We start from the raw sequence: 23823 nt of genomic DNA on the forward strand, positions 1-23823 counted from the left end.
ACAGAACGTGAATCAGAAATAAAGGAGCATCCCGAGGGTTGCAGACGGCTGCAGGGTGCGCAAGCGTTACTCAACATGCTGTCGGAATTATGTTCATTTCATTAGGAAAATTCATTGCAAATTTTTATAGGTGCGAGAAATGAATAATAATTATTTTTCATTTTTCGTTTGAGTTTTTAAATAGAAGATGAAAAATTGGCAGGTTTTAAGAATGTGTCTGGCACACGAATCAAAAAATGTGTCGTTTATATTCTGTTTAACAATTTTTTTTAGATTGTTTTTTTTAATTACATATAAGTATTAATATTTATGAAGTTTTTTATTCTTAATTCACTAAGTAAAGTGCTAAACATTTAAAACATTTAAAAAGACTAGTATAAGATTAATTTTGATTAGAAGTAAAAATTAGAAAAAAATATAAAAATATCGCACAGTGAATTACAAATTTCAGAATTCACATGCTATAAACCTTGGTTTAAAAGAATTTAACAATATTTATAATTTAAAATAAATAAATCTATATTTACATATACTATGCAAATTATTTATTAAATACGAATATTAAAGAAGTTTAAAACAATATTTGAGAAAGAAAAAGCTGTAATTTTTGTTTGTTTTTTTGTAATGAAGCATATTTATCTTATAAATTGCACTTTCTAATTGTACAAGACTATTGAAAAAGACATCGTGGTTAGGGGGAAGTACCCAATAAGAAAAAAAATTATCTCTAGAGAATCCCTAATTTTTTCTGCAAATTGTTCTGTTTTTTCTTTTAACATGGCCTCACTTATGGGCACTTTGAGCTAAGTAAGAACAGCTTTATCTAGTTTAGCATTTTTAGCAATATGTGGCTTCTTTACATTTGACAAAAATTTACCAGTTGAATTCGTATTCTTGTCCCTGTTCTTTAAAATTGTTGCCAATGTAGAACTGGCTAATTTTTTTTCTTTGCAGATCACAGTTTGTTTTTTACCACTTTCGAACTCTTTTATTATTGACATTTTTTCTTTGGTAGAAAATGTTTTTCTTTTTCAGGACGACATACTGATACAGAAAGATGAAGTGTTCTCTGCTTAGAAAGTTATTCAAGACTGAGAAAGTGAGAAAAATAAGACCATTAACACGCAAACATATTTCCAAAAAAATTTTAATACACAATACGTAATGGAAACTCACAGGATTTTTATTTCTTCTAAAAACTCTTGTTATAACCGATATGTTTCCGAAATATCTCAGAATTTGTAGCTATTAACAATCTTGGACAAAATAAAAGTTTTGTTACATCCGCTTCAACTCCAGAAAAATATAAAAGAAGAATTTTCAATAGAGTATACAAAACGCCAAGGTACTAGACGATTTACTCGTTATAGCCGATTTTTCGTTATAACCGGGGCTCGTTATAGAGGAGTTCCACTGTATTTTCAAAGTTACATTAATTAAAATCGAGAACTAGATTAAAGTGGTGGTTTTAGTTAACAAATTAGATTAGTTATTGTTAAAAGAAAAAAAATGCATTTGAATTACTTACTATTTTTAAGAAAATTTACTCTCTTTGTTTAACTTCTTATTGGATCCTCTTGGTATGGAAATGATAAACAAAAACACGATTTACTCCGTCACCGGTCTTTGTTTACTTATTATACAGGGTCGCTAAAAAGTATGGATACAGCTAAATATTTTCAAAACGATTTAGCAAACACGTTTAAATTTGTAAAACAGTTTACTTATTTTTTGGTCAAAGTTTATGCGGCAAAGAGCTAACGATAGATAAAGACAACATTCACAAGGCTAAAAAAATACATTTTTCAAAATTTAATTATTTCCATAATGTTCCATTAAAATAAGGTATGCATGTGTTACATCACAGGACTCAGAAGAAATGCTCTTCTTAAAAATATTAAATTTGACCCATCTTGTCAATTAAAAAAAATCAAGTTAGTGTTTTATCCCCAGAACAAATAGAGGTTGAAGTTTGATAAACATCTGAGGCGATATAATTTAAATACTTTTAAGCATATACTAAATTACAATAAGTTTTGATAAATAGTTTTTATGATATTGTACTTTTTAGCGACCCTTTATAGTTTTCATATTGCAATATTATAGAGTGCATAGAGGGTAATAAAACTTCAATAGCACTTTATTTTATTTTCACAGCACTTCTTGCAGCTGTTTTATAATATTTATTCCTCTTTTCTCATCATTAAATGCAAATTTTGTTTACGCTCCAGCTTCTGTTAATTTTTGTGTAAAACCCTGCATCCGACCTGACTATGCAGATAACAAATTTTTATCATAGTCTTTATAATTCATGCAAATCGCTTCACTAACCTTTATGTTGCCCAGCTTACTGTCAGTTTACCTTCATAAATCACCTCATAAACCGTATCAAAACTAAAAATAAAGCAGTTATTAACTACCTTGTCAGAATGTCAAAACACGTTCTCGTGCTAAATGAGTCATTTCTCAATTTCATAATACACAATTCCTTGTTATGTTTATGAAAATCGTATTTTCGACGAGGGGTAAATTTTAATCAAGTGCAATTGTCGAGCTTTATTTTCATATTGAATGGATCATTCTGAACGAGTTGCCGGCAACTCCTTACTTGTCTTTCAACTGTTTGCGTTTATGTAACGTTAACTCGAAATTACAAAGCGAGTTTCAGCGCATGCATTTACTTGTTATAAGGTCTTTATATTTCTGAATAAAACGATAATGGGAAATGTTGCGAATTCTGCTGAGTGCTCTCAATACAAACTAAATTCGTGCAACAAAAGAACCGCACACACTTTTTTCAACAACCAGTTGTGGGCTGAAATGTATTAACTTTATTGAAAAGACAATTTTAAAATCAATTATTTAAAAATTTTGTTGCGGTTTTAAGACCGGAGAAAATTTTGAAACTATGTCAACAAGATTCACAATGCTATAATTTCTGCTTCATGTAAGCCTCTCAAATAATTGTAAGTAATGTTTCAGCTCAAATTGTTCCACTTGTGCTCAGGTGTACAAACTAATACTAGGTTTTCCATCATCTCGGGCTCGTCAAGTTGTTGAATTATATTTATTCGTGTAAATAATTTAATCTTGTTAAAGACATTTGCTATGAAACAAAGACTTTGTGCTTCATAACGTTATGTTTTATTTTTTAGCAAACAACGAAATGTTCGTTTATTATAATGACCTACACTAAATTAAATTCCATTGTTTTTGAAAGTTCCGATAGCAAACACAGAATTTAAGTCATAAATAATTATATCACAGAATATAAAAATTTAGTGAGAAAGCAGAAAAATTAACAAATACAAGTTTAAGTTGTTTCTCAAATATACATATAATTCTATCAAAATATGACATATGTCAGCCAAAATTTTCTGAAATTTTAGTGATTTTGTCTAAAATCATTATGAGTAAATTTTCATCCTGGACCAACAACCCAAGAAATCAATGTTACAATTACCAGCAATCAGAATTTACAAAAAACGCAGGTTTTTCTATGCCTCTAATTGTCCATAAACTATTCATATTCTAGGGTTGTAACACTGACACACAATCAGCTATCGCAAAAGTGAAAAATGCAGTTGGTGAGAAAACAGATGACCAAAACTGGACAGGTATTTTAGAATAAAATTAAATTCAATCTAATTAAGATTTATGTAGCAATTGATTGTGACTGTGCGCCCGATTTTTTTAACCGTTTTTTGGGCCCGACAGCCGATGAAGTTTTTCTTACGGGATTACAAGCAATTATGGAACTTTGTAACCGGTTTGTGACCTGTGATAAACCAGTTAAGTTAATGTAAATTTGTGAAAATATTTTTTTATTAGTGTGTTTGTAGGACGTTGATAAGGAGTCAAATGTGAGTAAAATTTCAAGTTATTAAATTTTAGTACTTTTATTAAATGTTATTGTGGTTTCAGAAACTAAGTGATACGAGCAGTATTGACACTGTAAGTGTTTTTAACATAGAACAGGTTTATCTTTTACTTTATGATTATTTTTTAGTCAGAATGTGACACAATGACCTGTCCACAATTTGTAAATATGAGTATTTCATTTACTTACTGTTAGATTATCACAAAGTTATATTTTTTAGAGAGTTTCAAGTTGCATACAAACACACGACGAAGAAGTAAGTTAAAAAATTGAAACAAAAAAAAAATAAAAATAAAAATTTCAGCCATGTAGGGACTACAAAACAAATTTTTATAAAAAACCTAAAATGTGCGTTTGTTGCAAGTGTGACAAATCTCTTCAAGAAGACTTCATCGAAATACAAAAAACTGCAAATACGCCAAAAATGTGTATTTGTTGTAAATGTTTTAAATCAGAATTAACTAAAACTAGAGACACTGTTCCTCAAACAAGTTGCTCAAATACTGATGTAAAAAATAAGTCTTGCAAATGTGATAAACCCAAAGACTTTGTTTCTCAGAAAACAACTTATTCAAACACTGATGTCAAAAACAAGCCTTGCAAATGTTGCAAGTGTGCAAAACAAACAAAAGTCAAGGTGTGCAGGTGCTACGACTGTCATGCTCCTGTTGTCTGCAAGAAAGAGGGATATTTTAATCGTATTTCAGTCAGTGTTCACCCTGTATATATTTTACAACATGTTTTTGCAGGTCTTAAGTCGATAGTAAAATGCAAGTGTGAAGCTTGCTTGACGAGACGTGAGCGTTTTTATTTGTTGTTATTATTATTATTATTTTTATTGTTACAGGGCAGAGTAAAAGTAATATCGTGTTTGATAAAGGAGACACTTGTAATTTTTGTTAATTTAAATTATTTTTTTATTTTTTATCTTTGTAGGTTCTAATATTGATACTCGTTACTATCGTGACAAATCCAGTTATTACTATTGTTGAGCTTAATTTAATAAATTTCGGCTTTTTAAACCGTCTCTTTGATTCGTTTCAAACCTCAAAATAAAAACTCCTTATTCTCGTACGTGACATCACGTTTTGCTCAAGACAGAAGTAGCCGTGCACTTTAGTTGCAAATATGGTGTCTAAGGCCCCGCGTATGAATGATGATGTGTTGGATATTGATAGATCAAAGCTCATAGAGTGCCAACCTTGGCCGTTAGTCCCTCTTCTGGATTCCGGCCACGTTCCATGTTCCATTCTCTCGAGGCTGTTGTTTCTGGATACGCGTATGTGTGATATGAGGTTATAAAGCCGAAAATATACGCCCGGAAATATCAAACACTAATCCGGAGTGGCGGCCTTTTATTGTATCCGTTTCACTTTTGACAAAACGTTCAAGTGGCGACTGTTTGGTTTTCATTAATTTCGACGTCTTTGTTTTTCCAAGTTATGAAATTAAGAAGGTTTCGTTTTTTTGCCACATAAATTAACATAAACAAAAGTGGAAGCTTCAACTTTCGATTACGCACTTTGCGGAGAATTCTGCGCAAAGTGTTTTGTCTATAAAGAATTTTCAATTTAATTTATTTGCCAAGAATTCGATGGTTACAGAAATGAGCAAATAAGTTGATAACATATTTTGGTGAAGCCCGAAAGTAATAGCTTTGCTAAATCTCTCTATATAAACCAAATAAAAAAGGAAATCAACGAAAGAGGCTTAAGCGCCACCTGTGGCCACATATTGATTTAACGCATTTTGCAACAAATTTAATATCGGTGTTCATTCAACTCAAACCAATCCAATAAACAATTTGTATTTCTTCTAAACGTTAAAAAATAATTGAATTGTAAAAGGAATTAAAAGGATTAGATTTTTGTGTGTTTAATTGTGTTTTGGAAGAAATATGTAAGAGTTCTCCAGATGATATCTGACTAGCGTTTAATTCCATTAGCTTCGCACGCAAGTATCTTTTATCTTGCCTGAAACATGCAATTAGGCATAGAAAACCTAACAGCTACCCCAGAGACAAAGATTAATCTTCTTTTTAACAGACCTAACATAATGTTTAATTAAAACAAATAGGTGAAGCAGCACGCAAGCTAAAAATGCAGCTCAAGGTTTTTCGTATTTGAAAAAAATTTTAATTACAGGGTAATATGTGTAAGGAAAGGTCGTGCTCATATAAATGTGGAGGTGTGTTGTGTGGTTAAATCTCATCTCAGCAGTTGCATTAATTAAACCACAGCAGCGGAATTACTAACTTTTGGTGGCGAGGAAATAATTCCGATAATATCTCAAATACAATAAATTTGGAAAATTAATTAAAGGGGGCCAAGTGCTGACTCTTTGAATTTTGAGATGTCATAATCCGGAATGGCCGAAATAAATAAATAGTAAAAAGGAGAAGAGGGAAAAAATCGAAGGAAAAATAAACATTGCCAAGTGTAGGTAATAAACCGAAATAATTTATTCACGATTTTATGTCAGCAATAAAGTTGAACACTGTTGCTCCGATTGGATCGGGCCCAGTGGCGGCCCATAAAGCATCAAACTGGCGTAAATGAAATGGTATTTCATTCCTTTAAAATTATTTGCATTTCGAACAGAGCTTTTACTAATTATCGCAAGCTCTGAGCTTTCCACTTGCGGCCAATTTCTATAATTTCGTTTTATGTGTGTGGATTGTCAAGATAAAAAAGCATTTATGAGAATTGCAAGTTCTTTTCAAAGAGTTTCTTTGTTTTCTTAACGGCTTCCTCTCACCTATCACGAAATGTACAAAGCGAGCAGTTTTGAAGTAAATATCTTCTTCCTGAGGTTTAATTGTTGGGTGAAAGGTGGATTCGGCACGTCGCCACGACGAATTATAGTCCTCGACTTTGCCACCTACAAAAGACTCTCTTTATGAAAGCTTTCATAAAAGCTCGCCTATACTGTATTACTAGCTGTGTCAAAGTTAAATTGCCAGCGAGTTCTCGGATATATGCAGCATTTGTGGCCACCTGGCGGCTGTAAACACCCGCTGCATGTAAACTAGAGGGGCTGGAGCGCGACATGCAGGCGCAATGCGGTATATAAAGTGAGAACGTGTCGATTTGCTAAACCGAATTTAGCTGATAATCGCTTAAATTGAGGTAAACACTCGAAAGCTAGACGATTATTTACGAGGTAGCGCCCAGAGCGGGCCCGGAACAACGCCAGGATAAAATCGGAAAAATCCTGTTCCATAGAGATCAAAATTTGTAATTTACTATTGAGTTGAGCAGAAATAACTGAAAATGCCAGTAGTTATGAAAGAAAGCTCAATTTTCTTTTTACATTGAAGCTTACTTTAATTAGCACAAATTTTTTTTTTCTTTTTACAACAATGCAGTCTCCTAGCTAAAAGAAAATTTGCATTTAAACAGTCATGTTTATTTTTAAATACAGTCGCATACAAATGCGATTTTGGCGTGGAAGCAAAATAAATGAATATTTATTGGTAAAAGGAATATTGTTTTCATAAACTTTTAAATAATAATATCTCTCTCATGTTACTAAATAATACTGACAGGAAAAAATTGTATATATTTCAGGCTTTATTTATTCGGGCGTCGTGTTTACATATTTGATAGACACCCGCTTCGTTTAACTAAATTAATAATACAAAGTAGATGTTTGTTTTTATATTTTTTGTTATTTGCTAATTTAATTACTTTTATGTATTATTTACAAGTAATTTATTTATAATGAGTGGTTTAACAGCAACCTATTCTTATTAATTAATTGATACTATCTATAAATATTAGTGAATTACATTTATGAGGGTTTTACATTTAAAAGCTTATAATAAAAATTATCAAAAATTATAAAAAATGTTTTTCTACGATTGAGATGCTTGTGAGAATATAAGTAACCTACTATTTCTAAATCTTCTTAAATATTTTTTATACATAATAAAATGATTTTATATTTTTGAGAGATATAAGTGTGAAAGATGAAAAAGAAGAAATACATAGAATTTTTTTTTTATATATGACAGGAATTTTTAAAATTACACTCCGTAACAACGAAATTTTCCTTATAGTTACAGTTAATAAAAATAAAAACTAAAACAGGTTTTAATTTTTAATTTGACACTAAAAAACGCTTTTTAAAACAAAAAAAAATAGACAAAAAATCTTTTATGCTGTTATAATAAAAAATTTAAAAACCAAAAGTTGCACGAAATTAGAAAAAAACCTGTATTGTTGTTTTATTGCTCAATTTTTTATATTGACAAACAATTTTTATTTACTTTTGTTATTATTAACAAAAATAAAAAAAATTGCATGTTGTAATTAGAAGGTAAAATTTCAAAGTCAAACCTATAAATTAATTAGTAAATTTTTACCACCTTAATAAGTTGCATGTTTGCATGCTTAAAATATTGAGTAAAAATTGCAAAAAATTAAAAAAAAACTGCTTGTTGACTAAAAATTTGATGTTGTAAGAAAAAACTGAACAAAAAGTGACAAAAAGACATAAAAAGTTAACACAAGATCACAAGAAATTGGACAAAAAGTGTTTGTTGGAACAAAAAATTGAGTTATAATGTTGTACACTCCTTTGTCTAAAAGGAGGAAAAAGAAAATTTGTTAAACATTGTTAAATTGTAGTAAATCAGAATTTTTTAAAAATGTTATTCACTTATAATAAATGTATTTATAAAATATTTCAAAATGTTTTTTGTTTTTTAATGTTTTTTTTTATATTATTCTTTAATTTTTTGTTTTTAAACCGTTTTAATTTTTGATCACTGAAAATATTTTTTTTATTAATGGCAATAAAATTTACAAGAGAAAGTTAAACAGAAATAATTTTTGTTACCACCTGTCCCTAAAGAGCTTCTGAATAACAAACGATGTAGATCTTGTTTTTCCACACTAGTCGGTATTTCCTCTCGATTTTAATAATCAATTTTTTTAGAATAATATACAACTTTGTTCCTTTTTTTTGTTTCGTGGTATAATATCCAGAACGCTGATTCATAACATAAATTTTAAAAGGCGGATGATCCATTATCTAGTGAGAAATGTTAGAACAATAAATCTCCCCAACAAGTGGCCACAATTTACATTAAAACAACATCACCACTTCGCTCCGAAATGAATTTCTAACTTGTAATGTGTTCGATATATGCTATGATCATACACAAGTGGTCGGTGCTTTCATTACATTACTTAATTATGGTTCTCAAGGAAAGATATTATGAAGTTAGTCGGTCTGTGCGACGTGTTAGTAACCACATCCAAGAACCCACATCACTGATTTTGTGCAGACATAGCTTTGCAGAATTGTGTAAGTTGTTAATTAGTTATTTCGTCCTCAAAGTAATAGCAAAATTGCAACCCAGCTCGTTACTCTCTGAGCAAAAAGGCTTCAAAATTATTTTTCATCAGGAAATTGTTCTACTATTGGAGTGGTTCAAACCGCAGTTGTTTGTTTTAATAATTCTGCTTTGATCGTTGAGTCCTGATTAAATATGAGAGACTGAGCACAAGAGATGCAAAGAAAAGTTGCATCACCCTAATTAGGCGCTGCGGTTTTCTCACCAGCAGTGCAAAAAAGGTCAAAAATTTATCCAACACGATCCGCATCCGCAATTTTCTATCCCTTTTCGTCGCGCTTTATCGCATCAAATATAGTGGTAGTTTGTATCGCCGAAATCTGGTGTTGTCACCAAGTGCTTTAGTTGGCGTGATTTATATCGCATGTGTGGTCGAGTGTTGTAGTTTACAGAAAGTGTGCGCCTGTTCTCAACTTATAACTTCAACTGCTAATATCTTTTCCGCCGTATTTTGCAAGGAAAGAACTCCGGGTATCATGAACAGATAGTAAAGAGTTTGACACGGCATATGTGTTCGCCATAGTGTCGACGAGATTTATCGCTCGGTTCACACATTTATATTCGGAAATATGGCACGTTAAATCATCAGATGGATGCAGGTCAAAGCAGGATATGGGTGTTTTTATGGCGGGACGAGGACATTCTTCCTTGAGCAAACTGAGTCGAGCAAGGGACTGATTTAAAACTCCGTCAAAATCGATTTTTTATTTCGTAATTTTATTTGTAAATACAATTTGTACTCCTATTATATATCTACAGAGTGCGCCAGAACTCGCGCCCCAGAGAAAAATGCCATGTAAAGTAAGATACCAGGAACATGAAAAAAATGTTAAAAAAATTCTATGTATAAAAATTTCGAAGTTACGAGTTACACTCTGACTCTTATTTCTGTTGGAAAAATAATTTTCCAAGTTTTTTTGCTACAGGCTATTGGAAGAGGAAAGAAGGAAGCTGTATCCTAAATTGCAATTCCATTTAATGTTATTTGTAGCTTTTATTGGCAAAATTTTAGTACCTTTACCAATTAATTATAAAAAAAACATATTCAAGATTATCAGTATCATTAAATAGACATAAAAAATGTAAAATGTCAAAAAATAAATGTCAAAATTTTTTGACAGAGAATTTTTTAAACATTTTTTTTATGTTCCTGTTATCTAATCTTAAAATTTTTCTCTGGAGCGCGAGTTCTGGCGCACCCTGTATTTATATATATTTATATTTTTTAAAAACAGTTAAACCTTTTGCTCAAAACATTGTTCTACAATAGCAGTAAATACTAGATACATTATGTTATTTGGAGTAAATGAGGAAGTTTATGTGACGAAGCTAAACATTTATTGGACTTTGTGTTAAAAATTTCGAATGTGTTTATTAATTTAATTAGTGGATGACTCGAGACTCTGGAATTATGGTGTACAAGTGGTGGAATTATTAAGAATTGTTTGGAATTGTTTGAGAATTTTTGGAAGTATTTTGGAATTATTGTTTGAAATTTTTTGAGATTCTTCGAAATTCTTTAAAAGTTCTCATGGGAATGGGCATGCGTTTACTACATTAGCCCTCAGATTTTGTGTAAAACTTTAAAAAATTAAAGTTAGTCGATGATTTTGAAATTTGGTGTACGGGCGGACATAGACGTTGATTTTAAACAACTTTTTTTAATAAGTTTTTGGAAATATTCCTTATAGAAAAATAGTTATTTCGAAAGTTTTGAAGGCATACATGATTCTTTCAAACTTAAATTATGTTAGAAATTAGTCTTTAAACAAGCAGGGCTAAACCCGAAAAAATGAGATTTTAAATAGAGATTTTTTTATCTTTTACAAGAGTTGTTTCATCTATTTGGGGACATACAGTGAGCGGCAAAATTATGGAATAATCTTATTTATTAAAACTAAAAATACTTTGCTTCGGCAAAAATGCTGGCACAGGTCAATTTTCTCTGTAAAAAATAAAAAAATTTCAATTTGATTTAAAATTATTTCATTGTATATTTGTTTCTTGTTGATATCAAAACTTATTAGCTTTCTTACTTCAATAATTGTTTTTTTCGGAAACTTTATGTAAGATATATATAATATTTTGGTGTTGTCATTTTGAGAATTAAAAGATCTATCAAAATTGGTAAAAAACAGGAGTTTTAATTTTTTTAATGTCGATGACGTCATTACTCAAAAAACAAAAAGTGTGAAATTTTAAATCAAGTTAAGAATTGTGTATTTTTTAAAAAGAAAACTGACCTGTTTGCTCGCCTGTTCGTGAATTTTTGCCAAAACAAAAGATTTTTAGTTTCAATAAGATTATTCTATAATTTTTTTTTAAAAAGTAAAAACCATAAAAAGTAACTACATACAATTAGAGAAATATTGCAGTGCTATATTATAATATGGAATACACTCTTATAGTAAAAAACTTACACAAACATGAAAAAATAATATCAAAAAGTTATTTAATCCACCACAGACTATAATAAATATCACATTAGTTTTTACTTTTATTTAAATTTAGAATTATTTGGGATTATTTGGAATTACTTGGAATTAGTTGAGAGTGTTTGGCAGTATTTGTAATTATTTGGAATTATTTTGCAATTATCCGTGGATAAATGGATTTATGGTGTAGAAAATTATGAGCAGCAGTTTACCTCTTTGGATGACTAGTGCAGTTAGTAGTGCAAAATGTCAAATGCTAATGACAAGAAAAGAACTATATTGGTAAATGTCATGGTAAAAGTAAAAAACGTTTAGACTCAAAAATAGAATTTTTACTTCATGACTGAAAGGTAACTTACTTGTGACATTTAGTCATAAAAGTGGTCACTTTTGTGACGTTTGTGGATAAATACAATTTACATCGAATTTAAGACGCTTTTTTATTTTAGTTTTTAACTCGAGCTTTATGTTAAAACTGAACAAGCGATCACTTAACAAGTTCCCGTAAAATTTGCATAAAAAGTCCGGTTGTTATCTTTTGTCCTGTCATCTCGAGTCAATCCGCGATCGTTTTGAAAGAGCAGTTCTGTAGCTGATAACAACGTAATGTTCTTTCGGAGTCAGTGTTATTCATTTGGAGATCGATGAAAAGCTTGATAAAGCTCACACTTGACTTAATTTTATCTAATTTTCTTAGCGATCAGACTGCTGGAACTTGGAGCCGTCTAAAATAATTGCATTTGGGAATTGAACAATTTACTCCGAGTTAAAACTGCATCAGATGCACACTGAATTAAACTTAAAATTATTATTTCTGAAAAAAGCAATTAGTGAAAAGCAGCTTTATTCGAGCTGTAATTCAATATACTTTAGTCGGCGATATATAAGAAAGCAAAACCGATTGTTGTATCCGTGAAACGGAACCGAGCAAACTTAGGAAAGTTATTTATTATCCGATTTTTTTATATGTAGCGAGTTAAAAAGGTCGGAAGGATTGTGGACCAAAGGGTCGGCGTACGTATTGTGTTTGTTTAGAGTTTCGTTCCAAGTCCGGAGATTTACTGGGATCTCTGAGCTTTTGTGTACTGAAAATGGACTTAAAGTAATGCACGACCTTAAATAAATTGTTATTCATATCAAATCAAGAAATTATGTGTGGGGTGATCCGCAGGGTTGAGAAATCGGAATAAATTTGACGCTGAAATCGCTGTGATTGATGAACCCAAACAAAAGTCTTATAATGCGATTAATACGAGGGTTGTGGGTGGTGAAAATGCGAAGCTGGGATTAAATTTTCACGACCATTGTTTATTAATTTACAACTTTGAAATGTTAAAGTGTAAAAAGCTAGAAATAAAAATGTCTCGCTGACTGTATTAAATTCCCATTTCAAGTTAATTTTGTGATTGGTTCAGTTCTCAAATGTAGGTACAATATCTCATGTGTCGCATTGTCGATATCAAATTGCCTCGACAAACCCTCAAGCCTCATAAATAATCTTCCCTGAAACAATAACTGCCATCTCCAGTATTGGATTTTCATAATTCGGTCAGTTTTCCCTCGCCAAACACAAAGAATCACAACAAAACAGACATCGCCGCCCATTTCTTATTATTTCGCTTTATCTTTGTGTGTGCATTTGATAATGCAAGCAATCTAATCATGGTACTTAACTAGTGGAAATACGGAAGCAGCGACTTGTTACTCTTAACTTTAATAAGTTCTCTCTCACGAAATGGGAGATTACAAAAAGTTAAATAAAAATGTTTTTTTACAGAAGAGCAACAGAGTTTAATTTGCAGCGTTTGCTATTGTCAGTCGAATCCGAACTGGTCTCTACAGAATTAATTATTTGCAATTCGTAATTGTGTCGGAGCTAAAGTGAGTTGCAGTTCAAACAGGAATAAATATTTGCCAAACAGTGATGCTCTCATTCATTTTTTCAACTTGGTTTGCAACATTTTAGATTAAAATGAAACATTCATTTGCCGGGAAAACGATACTCGGATGTAAATATTTGAAGCAGACTGTTTTGATTATTAGGAAAATGCACACTAAGCTTTCAACCCCATATAATTAATTGAGAAAAATTATAAGATCAAATATTTGTTGACTTTTAACATCACATCAAAACAAATAATAATTTATTTGTTTTCAACGTCGAAACAAAAATAACACAAATAAAATGTTCAAACAGAATGCTGTGTTTGAGGTATTTGCTTTGACCAAAATCAAAACAATGCCACCAAAACAACGAATGAGAATTATTATGAAAACATTAAAATGTTATTAATTTTACAAATCACAAATTAATTGGTTAGATTGTGTTACAAATAAAGCTCATAAAAACAAAATCACTGAAAAAATTTTCATTTATACGTGCCCTAAACTGTCATATTGCTAAGATTTTTCATTCCAAAATATATTTTTACAATATTATATAAAACTTTTAGCAAAAGCTATAAGCGAAAATTAATAAATAAGAGTTATACAAGATATAACAGAAATAAATAAAATTAAAAAGATAATGTTAATAATGCTTTTAACTGAAAGACAAATCAACTTTATTTTGCGTGTGTGTGGATTTTTGAGTATAAAATTACAATTAATTACAATAAATTTACAACTAATATAAAAATATGTCAACATTTCTGGAAGCAATTTCAATTTTTTACTTATTTTTAGTGATGTTTTTCTTAAAAATTTAAATAAGTACATGATGGATTAGATAAATATGTAACCGAAGTTATCAAAATTTTGTTACAAAACTGAGAAAATTGTTTTATTTTGAAAAATGTTTAACTGGAAATTGAGACATTTTTTGAATTTGTTTGTGTATAAAAATTATTAGCTGTACCAAATTTTGTAATTTTATCTAAAATGGCTTGTGAAATATTAAAAAAAAAGTGTTTTCGATTAATGATTAATATTATTTTATTTAATTAATTTAAAAGAATATTATACTTTTGTTAGAATTTTTGTGTCACGACTCCGGTAACGTTTGAATAAGTTTTATAGAAGTTTTTCTTAAATTAAGAAAACACTGGTTATTAGCAAAATAGAACAATGGTAATGTTCATGGCAGTGAAATAGCGTAGTTTGCCTTTAAATTTGTAGAAATCATCAAAAAATTAAATTTTATTAAGTTCTCGGACTGGCTCGGTGGAAAACTAATTGTAAAACTCTCAAGCTTTTTAGGAATTTGCGAATCGTTTTAAAGTGGACTTGACTTAGCAAAAGACATTCTAAATTAGTTCAAGTATTTTTTAGTTAAATTTTATTGACTTAATATAAAAAGAAAAAGAGCCCCAAAAAAATCAATCGCAAAGCTCTACAGAGAAGCCGTCATCCGGGCCCAAGTTTGTGTGTTGATGTCGCTGCAACTTTTTAATTAGAGCAAATATATAAAAATCCACTTAGCGAGGATCCGGCCAAAATAAATAAAATGACCGGCCCTGTGGAGCTTTTATAAACTCGCACAATGGCACCGATCCAAACATCCTTTCAAGAAACTTGATATCGTGATTCTGTGGGTTTATACCTCAAACTGCGCAAATAGAATGAAACGTGAAGCAGTTCAATTCACGCTATTCACAACATACAGAAACAGATCGCCTCTGAAGAGAAGTTGATACGAGTTGTCGGAGTTAGCCTGCTCTTTTGATTGCTTATGCTACATTCCGGGCACGGAGCTGAAACAAGAAACTTTCAATTGGAACATTGCGAAAGAGCAATACCAATTTAATATATACGTATGTTGCCTATTCTACTTCCCGGAATTTTAATTCGCTGATAAGACCCAAAACGAAAGCTGAAACTATTTTTATATTTTGAATTTGTTGTTGTATGAACTGCTTGCAGAGGTATTTAAAATTAATGCAAAAGCAAAAGCGTTCTACAATTAATTGTTTCTTTTGTAGCAAAACAAAATGAATATCATTTGCAAGCATCTAATAATCTGTGTTCTTGCAAAATCAAAAAATTTTTTACTCTTAACTTTATTGTGTGTAGATAAAACAAGCTCATATTTACAAAGTTTCTATTTTGGTTCACATTTACAATATACAATTTATTGCTTTGTTTATTGTTTAGCTTTGTTCATCCATGCCCGAATTAATTTCTTTGTTTTCAAAATACCGCGTTTAATTTTCTTTTTCGCCGAACAAATAATTTACAATTAAATTAAAATAGTTTCTGGTGAAGAATTAAAGAAAGTCCAATATGTCGAAGTTGGATAATTTTCCAATATGTAAGTTTCAGTGATTCACCCAGCTGTTACCTAAAAGTTGGAGCAGTTCGTTTTTATTGTAGGACGTCGAATTTTTTACGAACAGATGGGGTTGTAAAACGCGTTTATGTCCTTAAAACACATTATTCGAAATCCGGATCGGTGATAATAACCATTGTTGGCGACTTAACTAATTTAGTTAATTTGGGTTTGCTGTTTTTTATTCGAATTGTACTATAATTAAAAGGATTAAGTCGAAGCAAAGACTAGTAAGGTGCAATCCGATTTCCGCTTCTATTAAATATAGGTACTTAAAGCGTTAATTCTAATCCGACAGTCGGGTTTAAAATCCGGATTTAGTTTGGTCCAATTGCAAAAAAATCACTACTAACGAAGTTAAGTTTTAATTTGAACGAATCAAGCAGCGAAAAGTCCGGAGATCTAGTAGATAAACCGATTACAGCAAATAATCAGATCGATTCGGGCATTTATTATTTACTAAAATAAAAAGATTAGTTTTTTGTTAATTAGTAAAACCAGGCTTAGCTGCTTGCAATTACAAAATGTAAGCTTTAAATATAATACTCGCATCAACATGGGAGTTGTTTTGTAAATGAAAATTTTAACACATCATTCAAACACTTAAAAAAATTATACTCAAAAATTTAACTAGTGCAGTTAGTAGTGGAAAATCTCGAATGCTGATGATCTACAATATACCTGTCAAACAGTCAACATTCGTAAATGTTATGGTAAAAGTAAAAACAGAATTTTTACTCCATGGTTGAAAGGTGTGCCATTCAGTCATAAAAGTGCTCACTTTTGTGACATTTGTGGATAAAATATTTTTAAAAGTTTTTTCTTGTCCATTACATACAAAAACCTGTCAGCAGTCAGATTAGTTTTGCCCTAATGCTCCATTATGTACACATTTTCCTCCATAATCGAATAAAAACTTCAGTCCTAAATGAATTTCGATCTGTCAAATTCGATAGAAGTGCCATTTTGTAAACTTTTTCTCCCGCAAATGCAATGAGAACCTTTTAGACCAATCTAAAACTTTGTGATCTCACATCCCCTCCAAACTTCGTAAAGCAATCTGAAGGAAAAGTTTACATCCTTTAGCTCTATTCGTGCAATATTCGATAACTTATTCTCATCCAAGAATTTCATATTCACTTGTGATAACTTTATTCGCATTTGATCATAAAAATCGACTTAAATATTGGGCTACAATTAAACTAGAAATTTTTACATAACGAAATTGAGTTTCACTCGACACAAAGTAAATAAAACCAGCGACGCTTCTGCGGGAAATTCGCATAATAAAAATGCATTAACCTCGAGTCTTTCTCGAATTCACGAATGGAAAAATTATTTAAATACGTGCCAAAATAGAAAACTTATTGAATTAGAAACTTAATTTCTGGAAACTCCGGAAATGTTCTCAGAACAGAATAATTCGTTATGTATTTGCTTGCTCTGAATTTTTCTTAAAGAGAAAAGTCTCAATCAAAACTAATGAATGCCGGAAATAAGAGCTAGACGTGGCTTCATCAAAGAAAATTAAATTTTCTTTAAACAGAACTCTTAAAGTTATGATAGTTTATCAATAAAGGAAATAATTTGTTTCAAAAAAAACATTCCTTCTAACACGCAGAGTCATCTTTCAAGACGCTGAAAATACAACTAGTATTCTACTGCTGAAATGTCATTCAACCTGAAACCACTAGAGGGCTCTTACGACTTTAGTCGTTATTTTAAGCCATGGCTGATTTATAATAATAAGTAAAGAATGTAAAAAGAGATTTAAATTATGTATTTGATTTCTCCAAAAATTAATCACAAAACTATCATTAATAGTGGTCATGATAAAGGTGATTTATGTTTGAGAAAAATAATATAAAAGACCTTTATTGAATTTTCTGGGAGTCTATATTTCTTTTCCAATTTTACTTTTTATACGATAACAGTAAATTTTCGGTAACACATTTTCCGGAATATATCCCGGATGTGGTCGCAAGTCTAGAGCCATTACCAGCTGTGCCACCTGATTTGCGGCTCCGGAAACCCGGAATTTAATCTGATAACGACACAAGTCTGGCATCTTCTAATCAACTGATAATCAAATAAAATCTATTGATTTGTTATACAAATGAGAAAATACTCAGTACTTTCTTAAAGTTTTTTATTGTAATTATGTATTTTTTGTGAAGTTATTGATTGACAAATTGAGGAATTTGCTATTTGTGGAAACTGTTGTGTTAAAGTAGCAACTTTAGCTATCGGTTACAAGAGGGCAACACCAAACCCAATACTGCTGCATGTGTTTTTATTTTCACTCGAGGCCATCTTTAAAAAGACTTAAATCAAAATTTGAACTTGTTTTAAGTGAGATGTTTAAAAAAATAATAATTTGGGTGAAATACTATTGCAAAATATTTATTTGTTTTTTTAAAGAGTATGAAAAATATTGCACACTTTTGTTCACTTTTGATAATTGAAAAAATTGTTTTTGTGTCTAATTGCTCTTTAATGCGGTTCTTCATTTGCTCCCCTTTAGAGTGCAGAAAGCAATTATCAACCCCAGCAGCAGCTCGGGCATTATTGGTAAAATGGAAAGCTGATGTCATTGATATTACTCGAGGGGTTGGAAATAACTTTATTGTGCGTAAGAGGCCCGAGTTCGCTAAGAGCCGAGCCAACTAAATTAAAACTCGGAATGAGTAAATCCTTCGTTCTGTGTTTAAGACACTTGAAATTTTTATCAATTTATAACTCACAATAGCCACCCTTGACGTTTAATTAAAACGAATCGATGAATTTTTTAAACGAATGTGGCGAATGGAATTAAGAATATTACAGAGCGAATTGGGAAATTGTCGGGCAAATAAAATAAATCGTTTCGAAGAGTTGAAACAGCTTCTCTGACTCAATAATGCATCGACGACGACAGGAAACAGGTAATTAATCAAGAGAGAGGCTTTGTGTGATGTTGGAACAGCACTATGGTGAGTTGTAATTGACCATATTCAAAATGAACTTAAGATAAGTGGCTTACAAGACTTCGCAACAATGTTCGACGGTTTTGGACTTAATAACTACACACAATCTTCATTTTACTTCTAATAGTGTTAAAATGCAATCAAAACCTAATTCACCTAACTTTAGTAAAAATGTAGTAGTTAAACTTTTGTTTACTTACTATAAAAAAAAAAAATTGTTTACGGTCTTGGAGTTGAAAATTGACCTAGTCATAGAAGAGTACAGAAATACTGTAACCGAGAAAGAAACTCACACATTTGTTATTGTTAAGAATGTTATTTAACTTCAAAAAATTGGTACACGGTTTGAAGGTCACTATAATTATTTTCTCGTTCAGATAAAATTGTATTGTTGCAACAAATAAAAAAATCGTATCGGTGACAATGAAAGAGAAAATAGTTTTGACACAGTCATTATTTGATTTGCTTTTGCTTTAGTTTTTATCAAAATTCGAAGACTTTCTGTTTAATCAGTGAAATAGTTTCCAACAGGTTTGATTCGTTTTTCTTATTTTTTTTCCAAATTTATGAACATGGATAGCAAAAAATATTAAAATAATAAATTGGTTGTGATTATGGTTTACGGTCAAACACAAGGTAATGACTAATGATACTAATGGCCATTGTTGCAGCCGAAGCAGCAGTTCTCAAACAAATGATATAAAATGAATTATTTCCTTTCACAACGTAAATTTTTGTTTTGTATAGCCTACCGTGAATTTTTCTCATTTAGATTTTAACCACAATACCGTAAACACCCTGTATAAATGTGAAAACTTAAAACCCTGATTTAATCTCTTAAAATTTTACTACTACAAGTTAGGCTATTCTATTTCTGATATCATATATTTTATATTCTTATTAGCATCCTTAAGTATTTACTGTGTTTGTGAACTGAATACTGTAAGTGTTAACTTAAAATTCTTTTTTTTTCAAGACTTAAAATATAACTTCGTGCTTATTTATTTTGAAAAGTTAAGATTTGTTAATTTTTAGTTTGTAAACTTAAATTATTTAATTTTAAATTTAAACTCGGATTTACTAAGCTTGAAATTAAGAAACACCGATAAAAAATTCTTATTTAAAAACCTTAAGCTAACAGTTGTAAGAAAACTGCGACTAATTTCAAATTTTAATTTGCAGTTTGTCGTAAAAACAATTTTTAAATTAAACCTAAATTTACAGTTGGTAGTTAAACAAGAAGTATTTTTGTAGAACCAACAAACACATTAACCTTCACAACTGTGTTTCTCTCCTTCCTCGAAAATTCACTAAAACACTATAAATTCAGTCGCGGTTAACCAAGCCGATTTAGCACAATTTAGTTCCAAATGTGTTTTACTCTGTTTGCTCACTATATCGATTATTTTTACTAGCAAATCAACAACATAAATTTTCTATCTTTATAATTAATTTGGTTTTCCCAAGACAAATTTGTTAATTCAATTCAAAGCCTCAATCACGAAAAATCGTTTACTGAAACGAGTTTCTCACATTTTAATGTTTTTAATTGTTTAATTAAAAATAGCAAGCTTTTGCAGAAATACAAACTAAGGATTAATTAAACTAATTAATAATTATTATTATCTCGGCGCATCCGCCATATATGTTTAACGAGCATAAACTTCATTAAAAATGTTTCTGATTCATTAGTATGATGTAAACGAGCTAAAATGCCATCATTAAATCTCCGAGAAAGTCAATTTATTTTGTCTTAATTCCATTAAACCGTAAGTCCGCTGAGGATTTGTTCAAAATCCAGCTGCTCACAGACGAAACCAATCAAAATAGACCATTGTTTTCTTATTCTCTTTAGAACAAATCAAAAATAATTTGAAATGAAAACAAGTTACTTACGCTTGCTTGAAGCAACAGATAAAATATTTTGGAAATGTTGCAAAAGATTTTAGATACACATTATTGTTATTGAATATGCTTACAAATTGTAGTCTTTGTAACGAAAAACAAAAACGTTTCATTAATATTAATTGCAAATTTTAATAATTGATTTTAGTTTAAATAGTTTTAATTGTGTTGAACCACCTATCTGTAAATTCCATAACATTATTACAAAACCAATAAAATTTTATTATAAAATTCTCAATTCCATAAACAATCATTTCATGACCGGTTGCAATAGTGATTTGGAAAATACTATAAAGTTTATTTCTCTTACATAATAAATGGATTCTGGTTTAGTGTCTCTTAAATATAAATTAGCTTTTATAAAATTAAAAAAAAATTAGTACCAAAATGAGCGTTTAATTAATTGGAATTTTTGAAAAAAGAAAAAAAAACATATCAGGATCTTAAAACAAATGGTTTGATATCAGCCAATATCCAGGAGTTGTGCTTGGGTGGTGGTCTTTGGAACAAACAAACGATGCTTGTATCCAACCTTAGCTTACGAGTTTGCGATAGATTTATAGTCCTGAAGGATTCAGGCACAGTGTTGCCACAAAAGCACCTATATTCTCGATATTGAAGCGCAATTTTATGTTTCCGAAGTGCGGGAAAATTTATCGCTTCGGCTTCAGACAACAGTCTAATTAACTACAAACAAACGCTCGTAAAAATCTCCACTTGAAATAAAGTCTTCATGAGAATGTTTACGATGAAATAATATAAATTTTTATTCAGGTAATTTAAATTTCTCATCTCGGAGATGTAATTTGAAATTCATGATTTCCACGACGCGTCTAATCAAAACTTGGAAGAAATTGGAAAAAATGAATTGACTTACTCGAGTTAGTACATCATGTGTAGAAGGAATATAATGCGGTGATTTAATGCGTTGTTATCATTCGTGGATTTTGTCAAAGTTTTGGTATTAGCTTTTAAGGAAGTGAGGCGCATATTTCGATCGGTGACAAGCTCGCCCGTCTTCAGGAAAAGATTGCATTCAACGACACTTCTAAGACCGTTGTTTTCAATTCACTAGTCGTTTCAATACGAATTTCCTCTGTTTCCGTTCCAACACACAAAGACTCACATTTTCAACAGAAAATAATCTCTTTTCTTTTAAATTCTCTAACGCAGTCGATACGGAATTTCATAAATTGGATAACCGAAACTGGGAGAAGTTTCAAACCTTCAAACTGATATTTAACCAGCGATTACCAGACTACCGCTCTTTACAGTCATGGAATCGCAGCGTTGCGTAATTTAATTTTTAAAATAAATTAAAAATAGCGTCTTTATTGGTATTTCACGTTTAGTATTAAATCAACGAATTGAGTTTACAAGAGGAAATAGTACATTGATTTTTGACATTTCAAAAATGTCAAAAGAAATATTGAAATAATGGGTGAATCTGATATTAAAATTGTTAAAATGGAGTAGTGCGCTCCTCTTGAAGTAAGAAAAACTGCTACAGAAGCAATTAAATACTAATTTAGCAAAATATTATGTGCAACTTGACAGTTTTAAAGAAAAAATTTCTAGTATTTTTGTAATTTTAAAGTTGGAAATCCTGCATATTACCGCCCAGGACAGGTAATATTATTTTTTATTATACCTGAATCATAATCCTAAATTAAAACACGCTGCATCGTGCGTAATTTGGCCTTTATAGCACGCTAAAATTTTAAAGTTGTCTAGGTAACAAAAAATAGTGAAATGCCTGGACCAATTACAACGTGAAAAAATGGGTTTAACAACGTAAACTAGTAATCGTCTCTACGAAAACGATTCACCAACAACCTTAGATAATTTTATTGTGTAAATTCACATTTTTTCAATGCTCATAAAAGATCGTAAATTGGCAGGTATAATAAAAAATAGCGTACACCACTCGTTTATAAGCGCCTTTAAAACACTTACGACGTTTTAAAAGCACTCCACTGACGCGTCGTACTCTTAAACCCGTCCTGCGTGTTTTAAAAGCTTGCTTATAATCTAGTATTATAATATACTATTATTACTCTTTATGAGATATAATGGACGTGTTTCCCAATCTTTAAAAGGTTAGTAATCCTCATATTACATTGGTGATTGTGAATAAAAATTTTTATCTTTGTTTTTACTTCAAAATTGGACAGGAAAACAATTTTTGCTTCACCTGAAACGACCAAATTTATAATAAAAAATATATTATTTGGCTCAGTGAAAAAAAGTTTATTTTTTTCTTTATTTTGGACTATTTTTTTTTCTGGGTTTTAAATCGCATTGGCGGTTTTACTTTTTTGACAAGGATGCTACTTTGACAAACTAGTTTACAAAACTTAAATAAAAAACATGTTTGTGAAAATTATAATTTTAATAAATGACAACTCAAAAAACAGCTTTAAGATAAAAATACAGTCATTTTTACAAGAACAATCATTATTGAATTATTTTCAAAAAAAAAAAAACCGTCAATGTTCAAAATCAAGAGAAAAATTAACTTTTTTCATATTGAATTGGAATAATGAAGTTTCAATTACAGAGTTGCTAGTTTCAGGTTAAGCAAAAAATGTTGTTTCTTTGAAGTTTTAACGTAAAATGAAAGATGACTATTTTTTTCTTATTGTATACTCTATACGGAACATTATAAAAAACATAGTGGGTGATTTTAAAATATGTCTTTATTTTAACAGGTGATAGTAGAGCTCAAAAGAAGTCAAAGTAATTAAACTTGCTTTATCCGAATGTTTATAGTTTCTGAAATATAGCGAGTGTATCCTCCACTTTGGTGTCGAAAAAATTGTCAAAAAGTTAAAATAAACGAAGTTTAAACTTTTTGAGTACTTTATCCTAAAGTTTACATTGCTAGTTGTCTAAGGTGACCATCTTGAAAAAATTCAAAATCAGAACATTAACAAAAATAATGATATGTAATCTTATTCCAGAACACAAATAAAAAATAAAACGGGTTTGTAACTGTATAGAAATTT

At 30.4% G+C, this 23823-nt stretch overlaps 1 protein-coding gene across 2 annotated transcripts; it reads left to right on the forward strand.

Annotated features, from left to right (window-relative positions):
• The first annotated feature begins 3351 nt into the window (after positions 1-3351).
• Positions 3352-4902, forward strand: LOC123009941. Of its 2 annotated transcripts, none has more exons than XM_044406530.1 (11): positions 3352-3487; positions 3536-3617; positions 3664-3791; positions 3843-3863; positions 3925-3954; positions 4010-4042; positions 4101-4136; positions 4185-4578; positions 4630-4677; positions 4728-4769; positions 4817-4902. In XM_044406530.1, exons 1-11 carry the CDS (start codon positions 3410-3412, stop codon positions 4870-4872), a joined length of 948 nt encoding a protein of 315 aa, XP_044262465.1. In that variant the 5' UTR covers positions 3352-3409; the 3' UTR covers positions 4873-4902. The 2 variants fall into 2 exon arrangements, with proteins under 2 accessions (XP_044262465.1, XP_044262466.1); XM_044406531.1 differs by having other exon boundaries at positions 3356-3491.
• The last annotated feature ends 18921 nt before the right edge of the window (positions 4903-23823 follow it).

The sequence above is a fragment of the Tribolium madens genome, unplaced genomic scaffold (genome assembly GCF_015345945.1).
Source record: "Tribolium madens isolate multiple individuals breed KSU strain unplaced genomic scaffold, Tmad_KSU_1.1 Scaffold_7;HRSCAF=85;Tcas5.2_LG10, whole genome shotgun sequence".
Classification (NCBI taxonomy): Eukaryota; Metazoa; Arthropoda; class Insecta; order Coleoptera; family Tenebrionidae; genus Tribolium; species Tribolium madens.

What these genes read in the sequence shown, in the direction of transcription:
- LOC123009941 (XM_044406530.1), top strand. Translation starts at nt 3,410, where the DNA reads ATGAGTAAATTTTCATCCTGGACCAACAACCCAAGAAATCAATGTTAC. An exon ending in GAAAGAGGGATATTTTAATC is followed by an intron (nt 4,579 to 4,629) that starts GTATTTCAGTCA and finishes ATGTTTTTGCAG; the next exon opens with GTCTTAAGTCGATAGTAAAA. An exon ending in TGAAGCTTGCTTGACGAGAC is followed by an intron (nt 4,678 to 4,727) that starts GTGAGCGTTTTT and finishes TTATTGTTACAG; the next exon opens with GGCAGAGTAAAAGTAATATC.